The sequence below is a fragment of the Martes martes genome (genome assembly GCF_963455335.1).
Source record: "Martes martes genome assembly, chromosome: 8".
In the NCBI taxonomy this organism is placed as follows: domain Eukaryota; kingdom Metazoa; phylum Chordata; class Mammalia; order Carnivora; family Mustelidae; genus Martes; species Martes martes.
This window is the reverse complement of record NC_137895.1, coordinates 36069327-36095287: the sequence shown is the minus strand read 5'-3', so window position 1 is coordinate 36095287 and position 25961 is coordinate 36069327. Positions and strand designations below refer to the sequence as shown.

The 25961-nt window shown below is 35.4% G+C and overlaps 1 protein-coding gene across 2 annotated transcripts in view; it reads left to right on the top strand.

The window, feature by feature from the left end:
* TMTC2 (transmembrane O-mannosyltransferase targeting cadherins 2) overlaps positions 1–25961 on the top strand; it is a gene marked incomplete at its 5' end in the record, with an annotated part of 430973 nt that overhangs the window by 225924 nt on the left and 179088 nt on the right. For both annotated transcript variants that reach the window (XM_080811368.1, XM_080811367.1), the window contains one exon: positions 9610–9724. In XM_080811368.1, the coding sequence (XP_080667494.1) occupies positions 9610–9724 (115 nt within the window). The remainder of the gene's footprint in view (positions 1–9609; positions 9725–25961) is intronic.

Genomic DNA, 25961 nt, shown 5'->3' with positions numbered 1-25961 from the left:
TGCTCCAATATACCTTCTGCCCCCCTCTCTCTTTCTTCTTCTTCTGGAGTCTCAATTCTTATATTGTTTCATCTTATGGTGTCACTTAACTCTCAAATTCTCCCCTCGTGGTCCAGGAGTTTTTTGTCTCCCTTTGCTCAGCTTCTTTATTCTCTGTCATTTGGTCTTCTATATCACTAATTCTCTCTCTGCCTCATTTATCCTATCAGTAAGAGCCTCCATTTTTTATTGCACTTCGTTAATAGTTTTTTTTATGATTTCAACATGGTTAGATTTTAGTTCTTTTATTTCTCCAGAAAGGGCTGTTATTTCTCCAGACAGGGTTTCTCTAATATCTTCCATATCCATGGCCTTTTTCAAGCCCATCTACCACCTTGAGAATCGTCATTCTGAACTCTAGATCTGACATATTGCCAATGTCCATATTGATTAGATCCCTAGCCTTTGGTACTGCCTCTTGTCCTTTTTCTTTTTTGTGGTTAGTTTTCTGCCTTGTCATTTTATCCAGATAAGAATATATGAAAGAGAATAAAATAATAAAAGGGTGTTAAAGACCCCAGAAAAATGTATGCTAACCAAATCAGAAGAGACCCTAAATCGGGGGTTGGGGGAAGAAAGGGGATAAAAATAAATTTAAACCATCTTTTAAAAAAATATATATGTACATATACATATTAGACTTGTGAATAGAACAGAGCCACCCACTTGATTTTGGGTATATTTTGGTCTGTTAGAAGAAACTGCAATCCAAAATTTTAAGGAAAGAAAACTTATATATACAGAAAAATAAGAGTAAATATGATGAAGAGATAGAATATGAATGTAAAGATGAAAAATAAAAAAAAATTCTAAAAAAGGTATTGATAAGGTCTTTGGAAAAAGAAAAAAAAGGAAGTGGAGAGAATTTGCTCAGGCTGGAGACTAGAACAAGGCCCTGTGCTAGATTTAGGGTATATTTTGATCTATTAGAAGAAATTGTATCCCAAAATTTTTTAGTAGAAAAAACGCTATATGTATACAAAAAATAAAGTTAGATACAATGAGGAATAAAATATGACTGTAATAATGAAGTTTTAAAAAGATTTTTTAAAGAGAGGTATTATTAAGATAATAATACTTAAAAATACTTAAAATACTTAAATAGATAAAATAGATAAATAGATAAATAGATAAAATTTATAAATAGATAAAATAGATAAATAGATAAAATACTTAAAAAGATACTTAAAAAGCGTTAAAAGAGGAAAGAGGAAAAGTTTAAAAAATTAGAATAAGAAAAAAATAAAATAAAAAAAATTAATTAACTTTGCAAGAGTAAAGAATCATGGGCAGAAAGCCATGAATTCCATGCTTTGCTTTCCCCTCCTCTGGAAGTGCACTCTTCTCCTCCATCAGTGAGCTTGGTCTTGGCTGGATGTGCTTGCTGATATTCTGGGGAGGGGCCTGTTGTAGTGATTCTCAAATGTCTGCCCGAGGCAGAGTTGTGCTGCCCTTGCCCGCGGCCGGGCTAAGTAATCTGCTTGGGTTTGCTCTTGGGAGCTTTTGTTTCCTGAATGCTTTCCGAAGAGGTCTGGAGGTCCAGAATGAAAATGGCGGCCTCCCGATCTCTGGCCGGAGGAGCCAAGACCTCAGTGCCCCATTCTTCAGTGTGCCCTCAGAGTAAAGCGCTCAGTCAATCCCATCTCCTTGGTCTCCAGCCGCGCGGTGAGCTCACCTAGAGTGGGACTGAGCGTTTCTGTCTCTGGCACACATCCCCGTTTGGGGTCTCCAAACTCAGCAAATTCCTGCCGCGTTGTTCTTCTGGCGGATGAGGGTTGGTCTCCCCAGATCTGCCACTTGGGGGTCCCTGCTTAAGGAGCAGTGGTCTGACTTTGCCGCAGATCACAGTTTAAGGTAAGGCCAATCTGAGAGCCCCTCCTAGGCTCTTTCTCTGTAGTCGGCTTTCCCGCTCTGATACCTGTGAGCTCTGCTACGCTACCCCTGATCCTTCTGTGACCCTGTGGGACCTGGAACCACACTGTCCCCGTGAGGGCTCCACCCCTGCTTAGCCTGGGGTGCGATGTCCCTCAGTGGAGCAGACTTCTGAATGTTCAGATTTTGTGCTCCGTTACTGCACTGCTTACTGGGGGCCAGCCTCTCTCCCCGCGATCTATCTTCTCATTGCTTTGGATTCACTTCTCTGCTCGTCCTACCTTTCAGAAAGTGGTCGATTTCTTGTTTCTGGAATTGCTGCTCTTCTTCTCTTCGATCTCCTATTGGGTTTGTAGGTGTTGGGAATGGTTTGATAACTATCTAGCTGAACTCCTGCGACCTGGTGTCATCTCAGCCTGCTGCTCCTCCACCATCTTGACCAGTTACCTCCAGGATAGCTGTTTTGTTGTTGTTTCTGGAGTATTTTTGTTGTTGTTGTTGTTTTTTGCCCCTAACAGTTCTGAGGGGATGATTCATTTGAATAATTTATTTTGTTTTCATATTATTCTCCAGCCCTCAATTAAATATGTAAAAATACTGAGTATTATGCTATTCTACTTTATATTCAAACTAAATATTGAGGGCGTGAAATAGCATTTCCTCTAAATAGATTCTGATGCCTGGAAACCAACATATCTTTGTTCTTCCTGGTCAGTAACTTTTTGCTGCTTACGGAGTTAACCACAGTTTTTTTTGTCAGTGAATTGGGTATAGTAATATACCTCAAAGGTTTTTTTATTAGGTTAAATTCTGGACACTGACAAGCATATAGCAAGCTTTAAATAAATGAAAGCTCTTATAATTTTTATTATTGCAGTGAATTTTTAAAATTCTTTCTCTGCCTCCTCTGCTCTACTTTTTCACCTACCTTGTCTCATAGAGCTAGAAGATAAGTCCATGGGATGGGATAGCAGTCGCCTCAAATGAGAGAAACTTCTGATCATATTCATTTTGTAAAACAAGAATAAAATGAGTACTCTGAATATTTTCAGATGCTATTGGGAAGAACTTTTAAAAACTACATTGAGATTTTAGAATAATTATATTTCTTAAACTTCAAATATTATATTATCTCCGGAGCTTAAAGTGTGAATTGGATTCATGTGCACACACTGTCTATTAAAATACAAACTTTAAAAGCATTGATGTATTTTTTTCAGCTTCATAATTTCTTGGATGAATTTTAGTGATTTTATTCTAGTAAAACTGTACTTTAACAAAAGGTACATTTATGAAATGAATATATCACTAAAATATATGGGCCTAAACATGTAAAAATATAATGGAAGTGACATTAAATATTAATGAAAATATAAGATCCTTACGTTCTGTTGGTCCAAAGTGTAATTACCAAGTGAAAATTTGAAGATAATCCCAACCATCTGTTTCTGATTGTCTTAGTATAAGAAAAAGTTTAGTGACTGTTAAACCCTTTATTCCTTAAGTAGGATATAGGATAACCCCATCTCTATTTTAAAAAAATGTGGGATGTGACCTTAATTTTTCTTTTCTCTCTTCTTTCCTTTCCCCCCCCTCCCCTCCATTTCCCTTGTGTTCCCTCCGCCACCCCAAACCCGGTTGCAGGCAGTTAGATTAATTATATTCCTAGGTTCATGGCCAGTTTGAGCATGGCTGGGATGATCCCTGCAGCTTTCCTCTCTTCTATTCCTGGGATTATTCCCTTTTATCTCTATTCCTAACTTCTTCCTTTGCACTGTGGACAACTGCTCTAATGTACTTGATTTGCATCCTTTGATTTATAATCTATCTTTGTAAACTGCGTAGTGATATTTTGGGTGGGAATGAGTTTTTAATATATATTTCTGGATCTGTGACACAGAATGCTTCTGATGTTTTGATTCTTTGTCAGCTTTTTTTTTTTTTTTAAGATTTTATTTATTTGCCAGAGAGAGAGAGAGAGAGTACACACAAGCAGGCACAGAGGCAGGCAGAGGCAGTGAGAGAAGCAGGCTCCCTGCCGAGCAAGGAACCCGATGTGGGACTCGATCCCAGGAACCTGGGATCATGACCTGAGCTGAAGGCAGCGGCTTAATCAACTGAGCCACCCAGGCGTCCCTGATTCTTTGTCAGCTTTCTAAGGTCCATTCGTGTTACGGTGTTTACAGGGAATTTGCGGGTCCTCATTTCTGCACTGTGATCTATAAATTTTATGTCCCACGTGCTACTCCCATGACAATGACATGTTGATTTGGTTCCCAGTGTCAGCCAACACTAAGAGGCTCTCATTAAACACCCTCTTACATGTTCTCTGGGAGCGGGATTGCTGGTTAGGGCATGTCCTGGGCTTAGTGATTCTTGTTGATTGGACAGAGTTCTGTCAGATGGCCCTACAGGACCACTCTCACAGTCTTAACATGGCCACTAACAGTATATAGGGCCTTCCCCCACAGCCCAGCAGAACTTGACTTTATCCAGTTTTCTAAATATTTCCAATCTCAAATCTTATTGTAATAACTTGTGTTTCTCTGGGTTATTGAAGAATTTGAATATTTGTTAAAATGCTTTAAATTTTTTGTTTTGTTTCCATTTTTTTTCAAATCCTTTGCCCATTTTTTTTTTTTTTCTCTGTTGGATTTCTTATCTTTTTCTGGTTGCTTTGTTAGTTTTTTTCTTCAAAGTACAGTCTCTTATTTACATTGTTTGAAATATCTTCTCCAAGTGTATGAATGCATGTTTAACTTTGTCCATATTATCCCTCAATAATTAGAAGTCCTTAATTTTGAGATAATCAAGTTCATAATTTTTAAAAACCTTTTGAGTTATATTTAGAGGTCTTTTTAAGAAGTCTCTTTTCCTTCCACAGAGAAATTCTCCTACATATTCTTGTTAGCTTTACCTTTTCACATTTAACTTTTAAAACTATCTGGATCTTACCTTTGTATATGGTAACTATGGTATAAAAATCAAGTTTTTTGTTTCTCTTATACTATGCTTAGAAAAAAGTTTGAGTTTATTAATAAACAATGTGAAAGTATTGATTGAAATTACATAGAATTTATAGATTAATTTTGGAGATTTGACATCTTTATAATGTTAAATTTTCCCACTCATGAGCCATGGGATATTTCTCTGTGTTTTTCAAGTTTTTGGCTTGGATACTTCCAAATAGTCAGACTAGCTAGATTTAAAAATTGATTTGATATAAAAAAGTTGACTTGGTTGATGTGATCAAATTTAAGTAATAGAAAAAAAAACTATAGCTGCACTGATTAATTCTATGGGTTAATTATATAGATGGGAAATCATAACATTAACCTTTAAAATGTACTTTTTATAGTTCCGATTAATGTGTTTTCCTCTAAACCATATCTGTGGTAGCTAAATCTTCAGTGGTTTTTTAATTCAATGATTTTTTGCACTTTTGTTTTATCATTGAAAAATGTTAAATGAATAGCTTCTATGAAAAGAATTAGTATTTAGTTGACAGCTAGTGGCATTTAAAAATTTAGGTCAGAATTCTGTAGGGCAGTTTTATATTTTTAGAAGTGATGTTTATGTTAACATTGAGCTTTTGTAGCCTTGATGCAAGAATCAATCACATTTAAATTAGAATATGTCAGCAGTTTTCATACCATAAAACAAAAGAAAACAAAACAAAAAAAGGGTATAACAATTTTAGTGTAAGTTTTGGCAGCTCTTACCTTAAATGAAAAAATAATTTATTTTGGTAAATACAATATTCTATTTTGTGAAGAATTATAAGAGAAAAGGGATTTTCATGCCTTAAACTTATGAGTAAGGAGAACAATGATTGGGTGTGATACCAGAATGCTCACAGCCAATGTGAGATGAATTTTTGAGCTGGTGAAGGTGGCCCTCAGGGTGACCTGCCTACTTTGCTGGATGCCTGGGAGTCACGATCTGCCTGTGTCCTCCTTCAAAACACTGAAAGAATAGACTGGTAGGAAGGTAATAAAGGAGCATGAGGAAAAAGAACAAGGCAGGGAAGATATTGAAAAGGAATTGTTTTCATATTTGAGTATGATGAAATCCTCCATCAGTCTTTCAGCCAAAGACATTCAGGAACATACTGATAGTAAACAATTTGGCTTAATTACTACTCTCATTGAGGGAACATTACACTGTGGGGATCCTGAGGTTCTATCATAAGATTTGAATTTAGGTTGGGTGATTTGGGAGAGGGTCTAAAGGAGCAGGACTGTTCTCTAGGTTGGATGCTGGAGCAATTCTGTGACTGTGACTGGATAAAGAAGTCATTCATTTAGCAAGAGAGAGGGATGTTTGGTATTTTGTGGTTTACTGCGGCCTTTTTCTTTTTTGTGTTTGGTAAAATTATGAAGTAATCTCACTTTGTCTCACTTATAATGGATCCAAAATAACCTTGTCTCAAATTGGTATTCTGTAAGAATGTGTAGAAACAATTAAAAAAAAAAAAAAAGTAACCTGATTGTGAGTGTCTGAGTTCAGGACATCAAAGTCTACCCTTCTTCTCCTTCTCCTACTTTCTCCCTTCCTTCCTCTTTCATCCGTAAGTAGGAAAAATTGTTTTAAACACATATACTTAATTTGGCAATTTTCTTTTTTCATTTCCCAGGCACCCAAGGCAATGACTGAATCATAAGGATGTGAGAGACTTCTAGCCGCCCAAAAAACAAGAAACTTGGCATCACATTGTGGCTTTGCCTCAGATAACCTTGCCAGGGATTTTTAATTCTGGGTTGTGTTCTCACTTTGAAGTAATCATCTCCCCTGCTGCCTGTCCCAGTGGGGGCCACCTTCAGTCCTTTGCTTTTACTCTTCCCCTTAGCTGGATTCACCAGTCTTTGCAAGGCTGGCTCCCTTATCTTTCCGTCCTTAGACATCACCTCCATTTCCTCCTTTCTAAGGTAATCTTTGTATAAATTCGCCTCATCTCCTCCATCTTACATGGCTGTTTTGTTAGCAGTTATCATTAGCACTTACCATTATCTCAGTTAACTCATTTACTCTGTTGTGTGGTTGGTTCTTCCTTCCCCACTCCGCTTCCCACTTCAAACATGAGCTCTGTGTGGGTGAGAACTTGCGTGTACATACAGGTCCAGGTGCCTGGTCCATTATCAGGTTCTCCACACCAAACAGGTGCTTAGCAAATACTGGTTTAAGTATTGCATATGTTGATGAGTGAACAAATGAATAACCAACTCAGTAAACATATATTCTAAATATAACTCTGTCTGTTGACTATTAAAGAGACACTTATTAGCTTAATATTTCACTGATAGATAAGTACCTAAGAAAAATGTCAATCTGTTTCTCTGGAAATATGCCTTAAAATTTTCAAAGCACTTCTTTGCTATGTTTTTTTCAGTGTCTGTAGTCTTAAGACTCTGGGCTAGATGAGATAGTACTATAATGGTGTTTTTCTGGTGCTTCAGTTAATATTTGGAGGCATTTCTCTGGAGTGATTCCAGTGTAAATAGAATTTCATTTACTAATGCCATAATCAGAGCAGAACTTTGGGAGAGGTGAAGTGTGTTGAAAACAGCCTGGCTGTTAGAAGTTTCCACAGAGCCGTACTTCATTCATTTGGTAATGTTGGTGGCAAGGGAGGAAGGGCTGGATATAAACTACATGTGATATTAAGCTTATTAAATTTGAAGATAATTATAATTTACTATATGCTTTTCCTACCATTTTGTATTTCCTGTTATTAAATTTAGTATTTGAATTTGAGAATATTTTAAGCTAATTTGACCATGTTTTAAAACTAAGTTTCATCTTTCATTTCATGGATTCAGTTTTTCATGGATTTATAATGCCAAGGTCTGATTTGTAGTGTGTGAATATTGGTTTGTGGTGAAAGATGAAACGTGGTCTAAAAATGTTAGGTGGACGGTGGAAAAAGTTTGGAAGCCACCAGACTTGGATTGGAATTCCTGCTCTGATACTTTTGTATTAACTTTGCAAGTTCTTTAGTGTCTCTGAGTCTGTTTTCCTCACTCACAGAGTGGACAGAGTATTTATGTATAGGACTGGGTTCAGAGCTCAGCGAGACGATCCATTTCAGGAGTGTGGTGTCGTATGTGATGTTATTAGGTGATGAATAATTGTACGAACAGTGCTTTCCTTCTGTTTTCCATCAGAGGAAAAAGGAGGTATATGACTTTCCAAATATAGAAAATTATTACTCTCTGTAGATGATATAAGGCCATAAAGTCCATTATATTTGATATTATTTCTGTAAGCAGAGCTTGACGTTATAAATTGCAAAAAGTATCGATCATAATAATATTAATGATAATAGCAAATATTTGTTGAGTGTTTGCCACATGATAGGCACTGTCTTAACACCTTACATACATTAACTCATTGAATCCTCACCACAAAACCCATGAAATAGTAATTATTTTTCCTGTTTTACAGATGAGTAAATTAAAGCACAGTGTTAAATTAGCAGGGCACACCGGCAACTTTGCCTTTGCAAGATTATATACTTTTTTATGCATTAAAAATGTGTACCCCCAAACCCCTTCATTCCTCAGATATAGTCAGTAATTACCCAAGTAAATATACCTTGATGCATGTAAGCCTTCTTCTCATCCCTGTCTTCTACCTGGGAAGGATTCCAATTTCAGGACTCCACACCCCATGTCCTTGTGGTAAGGAAGAAAGGTAATAGAAGTACCCAAGTTGGAGGGCTAGGTCAGCTTGAGAGACATTCTATACAGACAGTGGTTGACAGTGTATCTTTGGTCTTTTGAATGTTGACAAATCTTCATTACTTGGGGTGGAAAATTAAGAGCATACAGAAATTATAGATTTTATTTAAACATTGTGTATGGCAGTTCCTGGGTGGCTAAGTCGGTTAGGTGTCTGACTTCGGCTCAGGTCATGATCTCAGGGTTCTGGGATCAAGCCCTGTATCATAATCCCTGCTCAGCGGGGAGTCTGCTTCTCCCTCTCTCTCTGCCCCTCCCGCCTGCTTGTGCACACATATCCTCTCCTCTCTCTCTCTCTCAAATAAATAAATAGATAAATAAAATCTTTAAGAAAAATAAATATTATGTATGAAAATAATGAGACAGTGGTTTTCCTACAAATAGATTTGTTAGCAGGGAAGGTATAAAAGAATATTATATCTGAACAAATCATGTGTATTTAACCACTTCAAGGAATACAGTGTTTTACCAATATGTTCTGACAATTATTAAGCCTCTTTATTGCTTTGATCTTAGTTATCTTGCTTTTTATCCTGTTCTTCCACACCATTTATCAATTTTATCATGTTTGAACGGAATCTTTGCTTACTTTAAGATGATTTCTTACAGTTTCTCGTTCAGTAAGTATACAATAATTTCAGGCCAGGAAGACCCCTACCGAAATTTGAAAGAGCCTGAGGTCTTTGTAGGTGAGCTTAAGATAACATTGTTCTTGGCCTTATGATGAACTGCATATGTATATCAGCTTTGAGACATAATAATTACTTTAATTTTTTTCAGACTTTGTATTTAATCTCCTGGCTTGATGAAATGTTGGAGTATAAAGGAAATAAATTTTCCTTCTTCAAAATGTTTTATGAAGGTTTTCTCTCCCTGTGGTACTTCCTGATGGCCTGATATTATGTCATGTGTAATTGGATTGACACTCAGCCTGAATACTTCTTTCTCTTCTTGGCAGCATGGGGTAACCTTGGAAATGTTCTGAAGAGTCAGAGCAAAATTTCTGAAGCTGAAAGCGCCTATAGAAATGCTTTGTACTACCGCAGCAACATGGCTGACATGCTTTATAATTTGTGAGTATGCATTGCTTTCTCTGGTTTGGTTCATCTTTGAAACCTGTGGCGAGAGACTATTGATTTAACTGCTGGAAATGGAAATGATGATGGCTGTTTTTCTGAAATAGTCTTTTCATTAATCATACCCGTGAGAGTAGTAGGTGAATAGTATTTGTGATTTCTTTGTTTGGGGCTTCTGCGTCAATATCTGTGCATATTGATGTAGTGTGGTTGAGGGTTTTTTTTTTGTTTTTTGTTTTTTGATGTACTATGTCATCTAACAATTGGTTAAATGCTTGTAGTTTTTTTTTGTTTGTTCGTTTGTTTTAAGTTCCATTAATACTTAGTTGGGATCAGAAAAACAGGTTGGTATGTATAATACTTTATATAATTAGTATTTTCATTATTAAGAATAGATGTGATCCTCTAATAAAGAACTGTTTGTGTCAGAGTAGATATAGAACATGTACTAAAGCTGGAGAGTTATCAATAGATGATGTGGTTCCACCCTCACCTCCCACCTCTCCCCTCTTCCAAAGGTACTGGTAATTAAGTTAGGATAATGGGATAATTTAGAGTATTTATGTATGTCAGGTTAGAAAAATCCCTAGGGGAAAAATCTGCTGTTCTTTGGCTGGAAAGCCCTGGGGGGTACAGCAAGGTTTTAATGGAAACAGGCAAAACCTGAATCTCTCTCTTCTTTGTCTCTTATATTTATGACACTTTTTTGTTTGCAAGTAATAGAAACTTGTTCTAACTTTGCTTCAACACAAAAGAGAATTTATTAACTCCTGTAACTGAAAATTCCTGGGATTGACTATATGTAGGCATAATTAGAGGCAGTGTTTTTTATTTCAGAAATTTTTCTGTATTTTGTATCTGTGATCTCTTTTGGGTTCACTCCATTCTTTGTAGGACTCTGTCTGTATCAATTGGAAAGATGAAAAAATCATACACCTTTGTAATATCCTGACCCTTTTCAAACTCAGAAGGAGTTGTGTTGGTGTCTCTGTTAATCCTGGGAAAGGTCTCTGAATGACCCTTCTGGGGTCATGTGTCTTCTCTTGAGGGAAACATGGGGGAAACTGGCAGGAGCAGTAAGACACTTCCTTTGGCAGGGACTCCGGTGTTGGACTCATTTAGAGAAGGATCAAGTCCCTGTAGGAAGGGACCAGACATAATAAGATGTTTACTACTTAGTTTAATGAATATGGTGTTACATTGATAGTATCAAACTGGTTTGACAACTTAATTTTTAATGTGTGTTTATGTTCTGGTTGCATCTAAATCTTTTTTGTAGGCTAAGTCTAAAAGAACAGATAGAAAAAAATGAAAAGATGAATGAAAGTAAACAAAATCTAGATTTTTAAGGGAAGGTAGATAGGATGATCTCACTTTTAACTTCCTATTCCTACATTTACCTTGTTTTGGGCTTTGTAACACCAGGATCTCAATCTCTTGGGCTCTGGTCTAAATTAGATCAGCATGAGTTTTGTGTTGATTTGCATAGTGTTTAATTTTCTCTTTTTTTACCAGGACTGCTTTCAGTGGGGGGAACACCTCCAGTTTGTACAGTCCCAGATTCTCATGCTCTACTGTTTCATGCTTTACCATGTATATACTACCATTTTTCTGGAAATAATATTTTTTTTAACTTGAATGAGTCTAGATACTCCCACATATGCTTTCCCCATGTCTGCTTCATCTGAATAATGTGTTGTTACTTTATTACTGATTAGTGATATTTTTATTTTATGAAAAAAGAAGTTACCAGTTTGATAAATTTGCAATTTTTTTTTTTTTTTTTTTTTTTTTTTTTGCATCTGAAAGTAACATGTTCAAAGGGACCCCTTGTCTTGCAATATGGGATGGCAATTTTCTTTTGGTGCCCATTCTCCACAGTTTTTCAGAGGGGAAGGTAAACTGAACAACCCATGCTTCTTCACTAAGCTTATTTTTCTCTTTCTTACCCACAGCCAGTGGTTTAAGGTTACCTACCTCCTGGTGATATCTGGCATGAGTTGAAAGAAAAAGGAAATCTATCTATCTAGGCTTACTTTTTGCTGAGAAGAGAAATTTATTCAATTAGACAAATACACTTTACATGTAATTTAAAACCTGTATCTTATAACTTCCTCTGTGGTCGTATATTTGAACTATTATGGCAAGGACAGACCTCCCCAAACCCAAATGAAAAATCCTTGCTGGAGAAGTGGTTTTAATAAGATAAATTTTTTTTTCTTATTTATAAATGACATGTGGCATAAATGCCATGTACAGTTCCAGGATATTTTTACTAATATGGCAGTTTTTTAAAACTACACTTAACTGTTAGCCCAGATGGAGAGCCTTAAATCTCATAAGAAATGTTGCAATGATTTTTAAGTATTGGATTATAAAACCCATATGATTGATAGAATTCTGATAATACATTTATTTCAGAAGAGGTGAATTCTTTTTTTTTTTTTTTTCCTGAAGAGGTGAATTCTTCACTGATTTTAATCAATTGTTAATAAAATGCATCAGGATAGATATTTTACTACCCATAATATCATAAATGTGTCTGGTATCCTATGTCTCTAGGAGCAAACTTTTGTTTTTGGTTTTGTTTTTTTCTGTTTATTTACATAGTTAGGAAAGAAGCCAAGTTTTCTCATGGACCACTTAGAGACTATCTGATGAAAAGTTTTTCTTTTAAGATATGTATGCTATTTTCTTTAGATAATTTTCTCTGATACACAGAAATTGCTCCTTGCCCTGTTTCAAGTCTGAAAGAAAAAAGTAATGTGCTTTGCTCATTTTTACTAGTAAGCTTAACGTGATATCACTCCTTTGTGGTGATAGCAAGCAATAATCACATTTCATATCATCAGTTACTCTTAAAGACGTTTTATAACAAAAGCCTGAAACTAATGAACCCGTTATATTAGTTGACATGAAATACCCATTTTTATTCGTGAATTTTAGAAGCTTTTGGGAATCATAAGCTCCTGTTAGGTCCTGCACTTAACTTTTAATCAGTAACCTAATTTTTTTTTTTAACACATTTAATGTTTCTAAATCTACTTGCTTTGTAAACTACTGAAAAAATTTCATGTTGTTAGGAATTTATATTAGGAAAATAATCTGTAGATAGACATATATTATTATGTAACTTCAAAACAATGATGGGTATAGTGAGGTCCACTACCACTAGCCAGACACAGGATGATTCTAAGAGGTCAGTGATAATCTTTAAATTAATCCCTATGATTTTATTTTTCTGCTTATATTTTTAAAATAGAACTGCGATATTTAAATATTGTTCTAGATCAGGGTAGAAGGAAAAAAGGATGATTTGGAAAAATAATAGGTAAGCAATAATGCAAAGAATATGTTGTTATATCTGAAGTTTAGGGAGCATTATTACATTAAGAGATTTTTAAACTTTCAGAACTTTTTTTGGAGGATTAATGTCAAGTTATATCTGGAGGTACGGACACACAGTTATACTGCCTATTTATAAAATGATAGAATACTTTTAATTTTTTTCTCTAGTAGCAATTACTTCAATTACTTCTATGTGCCGAACACTCTTGATTCTTTACATATGTTGTGACAGTTTGTCTTCAAATGAGGCCTGCAAAAGGAGGACAGTGAGACTCAGGTAGTTTGTGTTGGATCACACAAGTAAAAGAGGAGCCAGTATTTGAATGTAAGATGTTCTGATGCTATATCCATGCACTAATAGTATTTCTTCTCAAGCTGGCAGAAATAAACAAGGGTATGGGGTAAAAAAACCTCAGTATATATCTTTTAAATCCAGAAAAAAAATTAATTCAGACTACCTTTACATATAGAAGTAAAATACACGGAATTACATCTAATAGAGAGTATCAGTTATTATTTTTTTTATGAAACTAAGTTGCCCGAACTTTTGCTATAGAGTTTTATTGGAAGGGTCATGTGTTCACACAACTGAACTAAGTTCAAGAAGTGGTACAGAAATTGTTTAAATTGTCTAAATCCATTATTACAATGTTTTGATAACACTTCCATCCATGCTTACAGATAACACTCATAAAATGTAAAATTTGAAACAGTACTTAAGTACTTCTTAAAAAATTGAGATATAATTAAAATATAATGTTGTATTGATTTCAGGTATACAATATGATTCAATATGTGTATGTATTGTGAAATGATCATCACAAGTCTAGTTATATGTCACTGTACATAGTTACATTTTTTTTTCTTGTGGTAAGAGCCTTTACTTGGCAAATTTCTCTTTGCAAATTTCAAATATACAACCATTGTTATTAGCTATAGTAGCCATGCTATACACTATATCCCCATAACATATATATTTTATAACCACACGTTTGTACCTTTTGACCCCATTCACCCACTTCACTATCTCCCCATTCTATAACTCCTAAAAACAACCAATGTAGTACATTTATCACACAGCCTTATCTTCAGCCTTTTATTCATATTGTTATATTCATTAAAATCCGGTAGTTCAGGGGTGCCTGGGTGGCTCAGTGGGTTAAGCCGCTGCCTTCGGCTCAGGTCATGATCTCGGGATCCTGGGATTGAACCCTGCATCGGGCTCTCTGCTCAATGGGGAGCCTGCTTCCCCCTCTCTCTCTGCCTGCCTCTCTGCCTACTTGTGATCTTTCTTTCTGTCAAATAAAAAAATAAAATCTTTAAAAACAAACAAACAAACAAAAAACACAAAAAAAAACACAAAAAAAAATCCGGTAGTTCATACAAGTAATTTTAAGATCGGTTTAATAGATCTGTGTTATGATGTCGGTTTCTCTTTCCATGTATAATACTTTTCAGGGACAAAGCAGATAGACTATTGCTCAGTGATTTATATTGTCAAATTTTATAAATATATAGTTGACTTTCAACCTGTAGTACTCACTGTATCTGAAGTATAATTGATTTCTAGCCTGAAAAATACTCAGCCGTTGTTCTTTTATTGTGAGTATAGATTTGTCCTCGCAGTCTGTTCCAGATGATATTTAAACAAGTAATTCAATAGAGCATTGAATATTTCATTGGGTGTTAGATTTCACAGTGATGATAATAAATTTAATGTGGCTTAATCAATTCTTGATATGTTACATAAACAGAAGGGATCATTTTTGTGGAGAATAGAGATTTTGCCACCCTAAGTTAGTTGTCCGTTTTGTTCTATGTTGTAAGAACCTGTGTTATCCTCTAATATAAGAAGCTGGGAAAGGAGGAATAAAATAATTTAAGGAAGTAAAGAGAAAATGTTAATGAAGTAGAATATGGAGAAACAATGGGAAATAACGAATAAGTATAAGAGAATGTTCTTTAAAAGATCAACAATTTCTGGGGCCCTTGGGTGGCTCGGTTGGCTAAGGGCCTGCCTTCAGCTCAGGTTATGATCTCAGGTTCCTGGGATCGAACCCTGTGTTGGGCTCCTTGCTCAGTGGGGACTCTTCTTCTCCCTCTCCCTCTGCGCCTTCCCCCTGCTTGTGCTCTCTCTTTCTAATAAATAAATAAAATCTTAAAAAAAATAAAAGATCAACAATTTCTGGCAAGGGTAATATAAGACAAAATAGAAAATCTTGAATATAAAACACAGAAAATGAGAAAGGCTGCAAACCAGATAATGGAATTTTAAACTAATAAAACATTGGTTATACATATGAAAATCTTTGTGACATGATTGCTTTTCTGGGAAAATATAAATGATCAACATTAACCTAAGAAGAAGTAGGCAATTTGGAGAAATTTGAAAACCATATTAAAGAATTTTCTCCACAAGGAAACAAGTTAAGGCTTTTGACAAGTGAGTCCTATCAAATCTTCAGTCAGGTGATATTTCTTGTACCAGTCACACTTCTCATTTATTTTGTGAAGCTGGATAAATTGATGGCAAAAGGTCTGACTATATTTAACCAATAACGGAGGAAGATAAAAAAAAGGAGGATAATGACAACAATAACAACAACAAACATCAAAAACTAAAAAAAAAAAAAAAAAAAGCAGAAGACAAAAAACAAATCCACTCAACAAAAGCAAATAAACAACAAAAATAACAGGACCACAATTTTTTATTCTTGTGAATGTAAATATACATATAACCTAGAATTAATATAGTGGCTATAGCAGCATATTAAAAATTAAAACATCACTATCCGATGGGATTTATTCTAAGATTTATCGGGGGTATTCAGTATTACCTTTCAGTTATTCTACTCTTTCAGTTTAAAAAGTCACAAGAGGAAAGAATTATGATCATCTCTAGAAATGCCAAGAAGCTTTTGATCAATGTCTGCTTTATAAATAATAGGTAAACTTATAAATAAATAAGAATTATAATAAACTAGGAATAAATACATACTTCTATAATATAAAGAATATGTACCTAAAGTTAATAGCAATACTATATTTAATATTAAAGTACAGTGATCATTTCCATTCACATTAATTTTCTTGAGGTAGCGGCAATTTCTTATTGGTCATTGTATCTCTTCATATGTACACAGTTCTAATTGTATTGATTTTATAATGAATTATGAAATCTGTGTCAGAGCAAAGAAGATCCCATTTATTGATATGAGTGGTAAGATTAGTAATGGATATTAAATAACCTCGGCCTTAGAATTGTATAAGGGCATTTTAACTATTATCACAAAATGATTCCAGGTCACAAGGAGCCTTCTTGTGTTACACGTCTAGAGTTGCATTTTCTTGCAATTTCAGAAGCAAACACATTTATATGAGGACTGGCTCATGTATTAGTTTCCCAGAGTGGCCATAACCAGCGCCACAAAGTAAGTGGCTAAAAACAATAGAAGTTGACTTTGTCGCAGGTCTGGAGGCTGATAGTCTGAAATCAAGGTATCCATAGCACCTTGCTCCCTCTGAAACCTGTAGGGGAATCCTTCCTTGCTTCTCTCCTGTGGTTTGCTGGCATTCTTTGGCATTTCTTGCTTGCATCTGCAGAACTCCACTCTCTGACGTTGCCGTCATGTGGTGGTCTCCCTGTATGCCCTTGTCTTCACATTCACATAAGTCGTCAGATTGGAGGCCCACCTCGTTAAATTAACAGCTTTTGTCTGCAATGATCCTGTCTCCAAATAAGGTCATATTCTGAGGCATTGGGGGTAAGGACTTAAACATAACTTTTTTGGAGGAGACCTAATTCACCCAGTAAGAGCTGCCTGTCGAAGCTTCAGTTTGAGAGAGAGCGTACGGTAGTTTCCCATGGAGGAGCAGATCAGGTGAAAGACGCCTTATTGGAGCCAAACTTTTCCATAGACTCTCAATGAGTTTATGTATCTCATGCTGACAAGAACTTTTAGGGGAAAGTAATTTGAGGATATAGCAGTGAGGGAAATGTGGGGTGCAGAGTTGTTACTATAGATCAGATTCCAGTGAGAGATTGATGGCTTTCTGTGGGGTCAGGTTTTGAGAACCCTTGAGAGGTGAGAAGAATCAGAGATTACAGAATAGAAGTGGTGAGACTACCTGACAGAGCTGAGCCATTCTTGAGCTCCTTCGCAAACAAGCCATGAGAAGCCCATGGATTGAGGACTGGTGGAAATGAGGTGGAAAGGAACCCCTTGGCCACATGGCTAGAGTTCAGGACAGGGTTTCCTGCCATGTTCAATGGATGTATGTGGGTGTGTGTGTGTTAAGGATGGAGAGATGAGCAGGTGATATTAGGTAAGCAGACTGGTCCCCCAAAATAGAGAATTCAGAAGAGGATCTCTAACAGGAGTGCCTGGAATTGCTTGCCATTATGTGAAATAAACATCACTGAGAGGTTTTGGGTAAAATTTCACTGGCTTTAGGTCCGTAGGACTCGGATACATAATTCATTTGGCTCTTTACTGATGGCTGGAAGGAGGTAGGGTAGCCTACAGTGACCCGCTGTTCTCCTGGCAAAAGCAAGGCCTACAACTTACTACCTGCTTTGTTTTAATTGATAATTTTCACCAATCAATACACAAATACAATCTTGTTATAAAACATTAAAACGGTACTGAAGAATATGGAGTAAAGCATAAAAGTTTCTGACTGCATTTCTTACCTACCTTTTCCCTGCTCTGCGAGATATCTTTTCACATTTTTCACAACTTTTTATATACATGCAGTTGTACATATATTTTTTAACTTCTTCCCCCTGCATATATTTGGCACCATTGATTTTTAAATTTGTGTGTGTGTATGTGTGTCAAAATTTGTATGACCCTCCCCATTTGGATTCACATTAAAAAGTTTCTACTGAGACTATTACTTAGCATTAATAAAAGCCGAATAGAATGGTTTCAAAACTGCTGATTCATTCTCTGTTTCCCTAATTACAGGTGGAGTTGGACAGTTTTTCTTATTTTATTGTTTCTTTGTAATTGTACTCGGAACTAATTGTTCATATTTCTTGCCTGGTTTTTCTGGGTGACATTTTTCTTGTTGATTTGTGGGTTTGTTTTTTTTTTAAAATTTATTGATTTGACAGAGAGAGACACAGTGAGAGAGGGAACACAAGCAGGGGGAGTGGGAGAGAGAGAAGCAGGCTTCCAATGAAGCAAGGAGCCCCATGCAGGGCTTAATTGCACGACCCTGGGATCATGACCCGAGCCAAAGGCAGACGGTTAACGACTGAGCCACGTAGGTGCCCCGATTTGTGGGGTTTAAAATAAAATGCCCCATGCACTTATAAGTATATACACAAAAATTGGTTTTGCAAATATTTTCTCCTACTTTTTACTTTTTTTTTGCTTTTCCTATAATGTTTATTATACATAACTTGAATTTTATATTTTTCTTTCTATCTATATAAAACCACAATTCCTTTCACTTAAAGCCTCTATATTTTCTGTCTCTATGAAGACCATTCACCAGATAATTTTAAAATTGTACATTTCTTAAGTACTTTTAGAATTATTTTTGGGGTGTTTTTGTGGGGGAGTCCTTAATCAACCCAGGATATTTTTTGTATTAAGGCATAATCTTCTTCTAGTGATTACTGATATGAAGATTCTCTTTTCTCCACATCCTCTCCAACACTTATTTCTTGTGTTGTTGACTTCATCCATCTGACAGGTGTAAAGCAATATCTCATTTTGGTTTTGATTTGCATTTCCCTGATAATTAGTGATGTTGAACATCTTTTCATGTGTCTGTTGGCCATCTGTATGTCTTCTTTGGAAAAATGTCTAGTCAGATCCTCTGACTATTTTTTAAATTGGAATATTTGTGTTTTTTTGGTGTTGAGTTGTAGAAGTTCTTTATTTTGGACATTAACCCCTTGTCAGATATATCATTTGTAAACATCTTCTCTCATTCAGTAGGTTGCATTACTGGTTTGTTCATGGTTTCCTTTGCTGTGCCTTTTATTTTGGTGTAGTCCCAATAGTTTAAAATGCTTTTGCTTCCCTTGCCATAGGAGACATAGGTAGAAAAATGCTCCTAAAACTGATGTCAGAGAGATTACTGCCTGTGCCGTTTTTAAGGGATTTTATGGTTTCAGGTCTCACATTTAGGTCTTTAATCCGTTTTGAGTTTATTTTTGTGTATGGTATTAGAAAGTGATCTAATTTTATTCTTTTGAATGTAGCTGTACAGTTTTCCCAAAGCAACATTTGTTGAAGAGACTTTTTCCCATTATATAGTCTTGACTTTTTTGTCGTAGTTTAGTTAGCCTTCATAAAAGTGTGGGTTTACTTCTGGACCCTATTCTTTTCTACTGAGTTGTGTGTTAATTTTTTGTGTCAATACCAAAGGCTGATTACTACAGCCTCTTAGGATATCTTGAAGTCTGGGATTATGATACCTCCAGCTTCTTTTTCAGTATTGATTCTGGATCTTCTGTGGTTCCATAAAAATTTTAGGATTATTTGTTCTAGTTCTGTGAAAAATGTTGTTGGCATTTTGATAATGATTACATTGAATCTGTAGGTTGCTTTGGGTTGTTATGGACATTTTTAATAATACTGGTTTTTCCAACCCATGAATATGGAGTATCTTTCCACTTATTTGTGTCATCTTCGGTTTCTTTCATTAATGTTTTATAGTTTTTGGAGTACAGATCTTTCAACTCCTTGATTAAGTTTATTCGTAGATATTTTACTCTTTTGGGTACAATTGTAAATGGGATTGTTTTCTTAAATTCTCTTTTTGCTACTCATTATTGTATAGAAATACAACAGATATATGTATATTAATTTGTATCTTGCAACTTTATTGAATTCATTTATCAGTTCTAATTGTTGTTTTGGTGGACTCTTTACAATTTTTTGTAATAGTATCATTTCATCTGAACACAGTGAGAGTTTTATTTCTTCCTTACCAATTTAAATTATATATTTATGTTATGTATTTCTTAATATTCTTAAAATCTATTTTTACTAATGTGAATTAGATTCCCTCCCCATTATATTTTAGATTGGTTGTTCCTGATTGTTTAGGTTTATTTTTCCTAAATATGCCTAATTCCAAGGTTTTATTATTGTTGTTGTGGCTTTATCACATATCTGAATTTTAGTTGAAGGTTCTTTTTTGGAGTTTTCCCAACTATATCACGTTCTTTTTTGCTGAGAGGCTCCTGCATATACTATTTGTTTTTTCCATGTAACATTTTCCACCATTTTCTCCCCTTTTGACCTCTTTACCTCTCACTTCCCATTCTTTTTACCTGGATGATAATTTTTTATTCTTCCTATCTCAGCTGATGTGACACTCCCTGGGAAAATTTCCTGATACTTTTTATATTTTCAGAGTTGGAAGATAGGTGCCCACTGCAAATCTCACCATAGCAACTGATACTTGACTCTGTTGAGTCTGGATCATATTGTCTTTTGCACTACCATATTCCCATTAAGTACAGTGTGATTTCATTAAGGTCAGAGGGCGCTTAGGTACCATTCTATCCTTGATGCCAAGTATAGTGACAGGCACATGGGCTTTAAATTATGTACATGTTGATTAACAAGCTAATGAATGAATTAAACTATGGATATGTTAATTAATAAACCAGTGAATGAATTAATAAACAAATAAGCGAGTTGATTAACGAATACATTACTGAATGGAAATAAATCAACAAAATTCAGGTTTGTTGGGACAGGACTTCTGTGTGCTGCTCCTTATACCTAGCTGATCCACTTCTTTCCCAGCTGTTGTTACTGCCCATGTCCACTTACCTGACTCTTCATGTTGACTTACTGCACAATTTCTAAATTTATATCCATCTATCTATGTCTAGGAAAAGAGTCAGTGTCCAAAAGTGGTGAAATTCTCTTAGAGAGACCATTGTTATTGTATATAATATATGTACATACTGATGTGGGATGAAGATTCTGGAATATATCCTTTAATGTTAAGGCTTGAGTTTTATTTTCCTTTTTTCCCACAAAACCCTGGAAATATTTTCTTTATTACAAACAAAAATAAACTATTTTTCAAAATCAGTAAGAGAAAATATGTTACTGTTATGTAACTGGATAACCAGCCAAGGGACATTTCAACAAAACAAATTCTGGTATTTTCATTTGTTATTAGAAAAAAAAAAAAACCCTAAATAGTAAATAGTGAAGTATATCCTTATATTCTGATTTGTTAAAAATGAAATGATAAAATGTTTCATGGTTCTGAAAATATTGAGTCATTTTAAAATCCTACTTGAGCTATATGAGTGCCTTTACAGCTGTTTTTTGTTAATAGGAACACATTATTAAAATTTGTCTTTTAGTAATTTCAGTCCTAATTTCTGGACTTGGAGTAATATTAACCATCTCTGCAGAACAAATAAATCAGCTAAAAACATAAGTGTAGCTTTTATTGGGATATTTTTGAAAGTAAAAATTAGCATTTATTTGATACTAGGGCAAATTAACCATGCTCAGTGATTTCATCAACAAAACATGCATTTGTGTGTGCAAATTCTTGAGTATGTTTTAGTATTAAACTATCCATTCTTGAGTTTTGGTCATGATATACTATAATGAAGAACTTTGGCTACATCTGTCCTGTCGGATGCCAGAATAGATTAAGACAAGAGAATTACTATATAATGACCTGAACATCTGCAGGATAGTAAAGAGGAAGTCAGAAATGATTTTATGGGGAAGCTGCAATTTTAATACATCAGGTCAATTAAATAAAGGAAAAACACAAAAACAAAGATTTTTTGTTATAAGTTTTATGGTGAAGCATCTATGTGATTATCAGTTAAAATTAGAATTTGTATGTAACATGAAAACTCATAGCACTCAGTAGGATGCAGTAAGTTTCTGTAAGTGTTCTAAGGGAAGCAGCTGGATCTGTTCAAGTGCCTGCTGCAATCCCAGAGAGCCCACCTTATCTAACCAAAGCTCATAAAAGGATAGGAAACTTCCTCTGTGCTAGCACTTTCATGGGATTTCCTCCACTGTGTTGTTACAAGTACTAGAAGACTCAGAGACCAGTCAAGTTTGTATGTGATTCATACGTGAGTTTCTATCTATCTGTGTATTGAAAACATTTAATTTATTAAAGAATCAGGCTGAGGACTATTAGACGAATTAATTTACAATGACATTAGTCTCCTACAGCCTATTGTTGTGAAACTTTGGCTGAAGCTCCTCCTTCCTGGAAAGTGCTGGAATAAGTATCCTTGACATTTGCCTCTGTAAATCCCAGTCTATAGACCGTTCTTCTGAGTCGTACCACCTGCTCTTCCATGCATAGTTTTGACTTAGTATATTCAGTTGTTTTGCAATTATAGTTAGACAAGTTAACACTTCATACTTGCTTGCCATCTTCTCCCATGGCTCATTTTGTACACCTCTTCTCTGATTCATTGTGAGTTGATTTTGCAGTTTAGATCGGGAGGTGAAATCTGTTTTCTTGTCATTCTAAAATCCCTAGTTCTTGTAACATCTATGTCTAACATCATTAGTTTTCACTAATTTCTGAGAAAGACTGTGCAATTATAAAGTTTGGTTAACACTGATTATATCTTCTCAATACATTTATAGACATGAGCACATTTGCAAATTTATGTATTGGAAATAAGGATTCATTAATTTATTTGACAAATATGGAGTACCTTCAGAGTAGCAGACATTGTAGTAAATGGTGGGGACAAGCTGACCAAGTGTGTAGTTTCTGCTATCAAGTAGCTTGTAGTTTGGATTTAAAAATATGTTAAATAATAAAGTAGTATCCTTTCTAACAGATAAGCTTATATTATTATGAGAAGGCAGACAGAGACTTAACTCAGCCTGGACAAAAAAAATAATAATAATAATAATAAAGAAAAGACAAGAAAAGAAGAGTCATACCAGGAAAACAAATTAACAAGATATTTGGGGAAAGAATCATTTGGTTTAGGCCATGTAAGTTTCGGATGCCTACCAGGCACCCACTTGGCAACTAGAATGCGTTTTTACAGCTCATGAGTACATTGGAGTTGTAATTATCTCAGTATGGAAGTTGAAACTTTGTGTGTGGGGGGGAGGGGTGTGGGTGTGGGTATCCACACCCACAACCACACCCACACCCACACTCACACATATATATATGGATAAAAGAAAGAAAGACCATAGATAGAATCTTGGAGAATATCAGTATTTAAAGAGTTGAGTGGAGAAAGAGGAACCATAAAGTATGTTGAAGGAGAAGGAAAGAAGACTGGGGTGTTTGATGTTATTGATGCCGATGAATATGACAGCAAGAAGGGAGAAAATGGCCAAAGATCATCTATTATAAAGAAGTTAAATATTTCTTTGGGGCTTTATGTACCCCTGGAGAAGAAAATAGTGACATCATGGGTCTAGAAAGTTGGATATATTATTCACTTCTCTTGAATGGAATAGAAAAGTCCATTTTCTCATCATGAAGCTACAGGCTATCCCAGAGAATGATTTTATCCTTTGAAATGCATGGGTGCAGTGACTTAAGAACTGTTCTTCACACTAGGAGCTCCTTGGTGGCTGGGGATGTAAATAATTTGTGTCTTTGTTTCTAGCACACAGTGAAGTCCTGACACCTCCTTGGTACTCAATAAATGCTTTTGAAGAGAACTGAATCAAACCACTTTCTATTTCACACTCATTTCTTTTATAATAGTGGAAACTACACATTTTAGTATTGGTGTCTAGGATTGCCTCCTGGAACTAACTGTTAAGTTTTGCCCTCCCTACATAACCCAGTATAAAATTGGGGGAAATCAGAATCCTTTAAGAAATTAGAGTCTGGCAAGAGAAAGATGGAGACTGAATCATTCCTGTGCTCATTTGTATCACAGGTTTTCTATTACAAATGTAATTTTAAAATGGCACTGTGTGGGTCATGCTTTTCCATGTAGAAATATTCATTCAAGAGTAATTGTATAGAGAGAGTTAAACTATTTTCCATGTTGGAAAAATGATGAAAGGCATTTTTTCTGAAATCTCATTAAAATGTCCTTTAATTTTATAATCGTTTTCATCCAGAGTTCTGTAGGTAAATTTGAGGACATGTATTAGATAGCCCATAAAATAGGTTTATAAAGAAGTTCATAATCACATCCTGTTTTAATGCCTTTTGTTTGGTTTCACTTTAAAACTGATTGAAAGTTGCTTAAATGGTCAGAAGATTTTTTTGCATCTGTTTGTCCTAAAATTATGCTCATGTAAAAAATGGAGGCAGATATGCAGTAGAATTTGAAGTAAATTAATTTCAGTTTTCTCAGAAGGAGGTTTTGCATTATGAAAAAAAAAAAAAGTATCTTTTTTCCTCTGCTCCTGAAGAAAAATGAACAGATGTAAATTTGTTATTTGTGTAGTTCCAATCAGTCCTCTGCAGATTTCCAATTACTATGACTTAAGAATTATTTCCTCGACACACCAGGAAATATAGTAATGCTATCCTCTACTTAATTTATTTTTTTCTTATACAAAACCCAACTGTGGTTTTGCCTATATGACAGAGAAGTTGCTTAAAGTATAAATGAAGTTTGAGGCCATCTGGATATTAAAATGTTAATGAATTTTTTAAAGTAATATCTTGTCATCTGCTGTTTATATGTTATTCATGTAAGTAATATATTATTTCTATGGCCAAATTTTATCTCCTATCACTCTCTTCTTTCAGTGCTTTGCTTCAGAGAATTCCATGAGGCCCCCTACCTACCCTATTTAAACTGGAGTCTCTCTACCACTCACACTCCTGTTCTTTCCTTGATTCCTTTTTTTAAAACATAACATTTGTCACCTTTTAGTGAACTATATGATCTGTTTAATTATACAGTGATATTAAAATAGATAAATATTTGTAGTTAGTTTTGTATATTGCTAACATGTAAGGCCGTGGAGGTAGCGTTTTTGTATTCACCCCAAGTGCCTAGCATAGGACTTGACTCACAGTCCAAGGTCAATGCGTATTTGCTGAATATATATTTACACAATGTGCCTGTGACTTGTGTACACACATTTTCCTTAAACTCCTCATATGTGAAGGGTGTGTTAAATAACAAAAATTCAACCAAGTACATTTAAACAATCTTATTGGTTTTATTAAAAGATTCATGAATTGGGCAGCATCCCATCTAGCAAATAGAGGGATTGTCTGAGGAGATGTACAAAAAGGACAGCTTCATAGAAGGAGGGTGGGGCAAGAGAGTTATTAGCAAAAGGAAAGGATTGTGCTAGGCAAGGTGGCTTTCCTTTGGGGGAAAAGAAAGGGATTTTATCATTCAGATGACCTCATTTTGTGGGGGGATGGAGAAAGCCTATGTGACTGACTCATTGGTGCTAACTAAAAAATTCCTGACTGGCTGGTTAAGACTGCATTTCTGGGGGATGCTGAAATTAGATAAGGGGATGTAAATGTAAAATTCTGGGGGATGCAATTAGATCAGGTATCGAGCCCCAGTTTGGGAATCTGGTCTAAGTGACGCCATTTTGGGCCTATGGTTTTCTCCTTAACAGGTACATCATAGATTATTTTAGAAACTTTCCTTCACATTTTTTCTTTCTTCCTCTGTCCCTGTTTGCCTCTGTAGAATTAAAGAGCAGGGAAGGGACGCCTGGGTGGCTCAGTGGGTTAGGCCTCTGCCTTTGGCTCAGGTCATGATCTCAGGGTCCTGGGATCGAGTCCCGCATCAGGCTCTCTGCTCTGCAGGGAGCCTGCTTCCTCCTCTCTCTCTCTCTGCCTGCCTCTCTGCCTGCTTGTGATCTTTGTCTGTCAAATAAATAAATAAAATATTAAAAAAATAAAAAATAAATAAAGAGCAGGGAAGGATGCCCTCTCTGCTTTACTC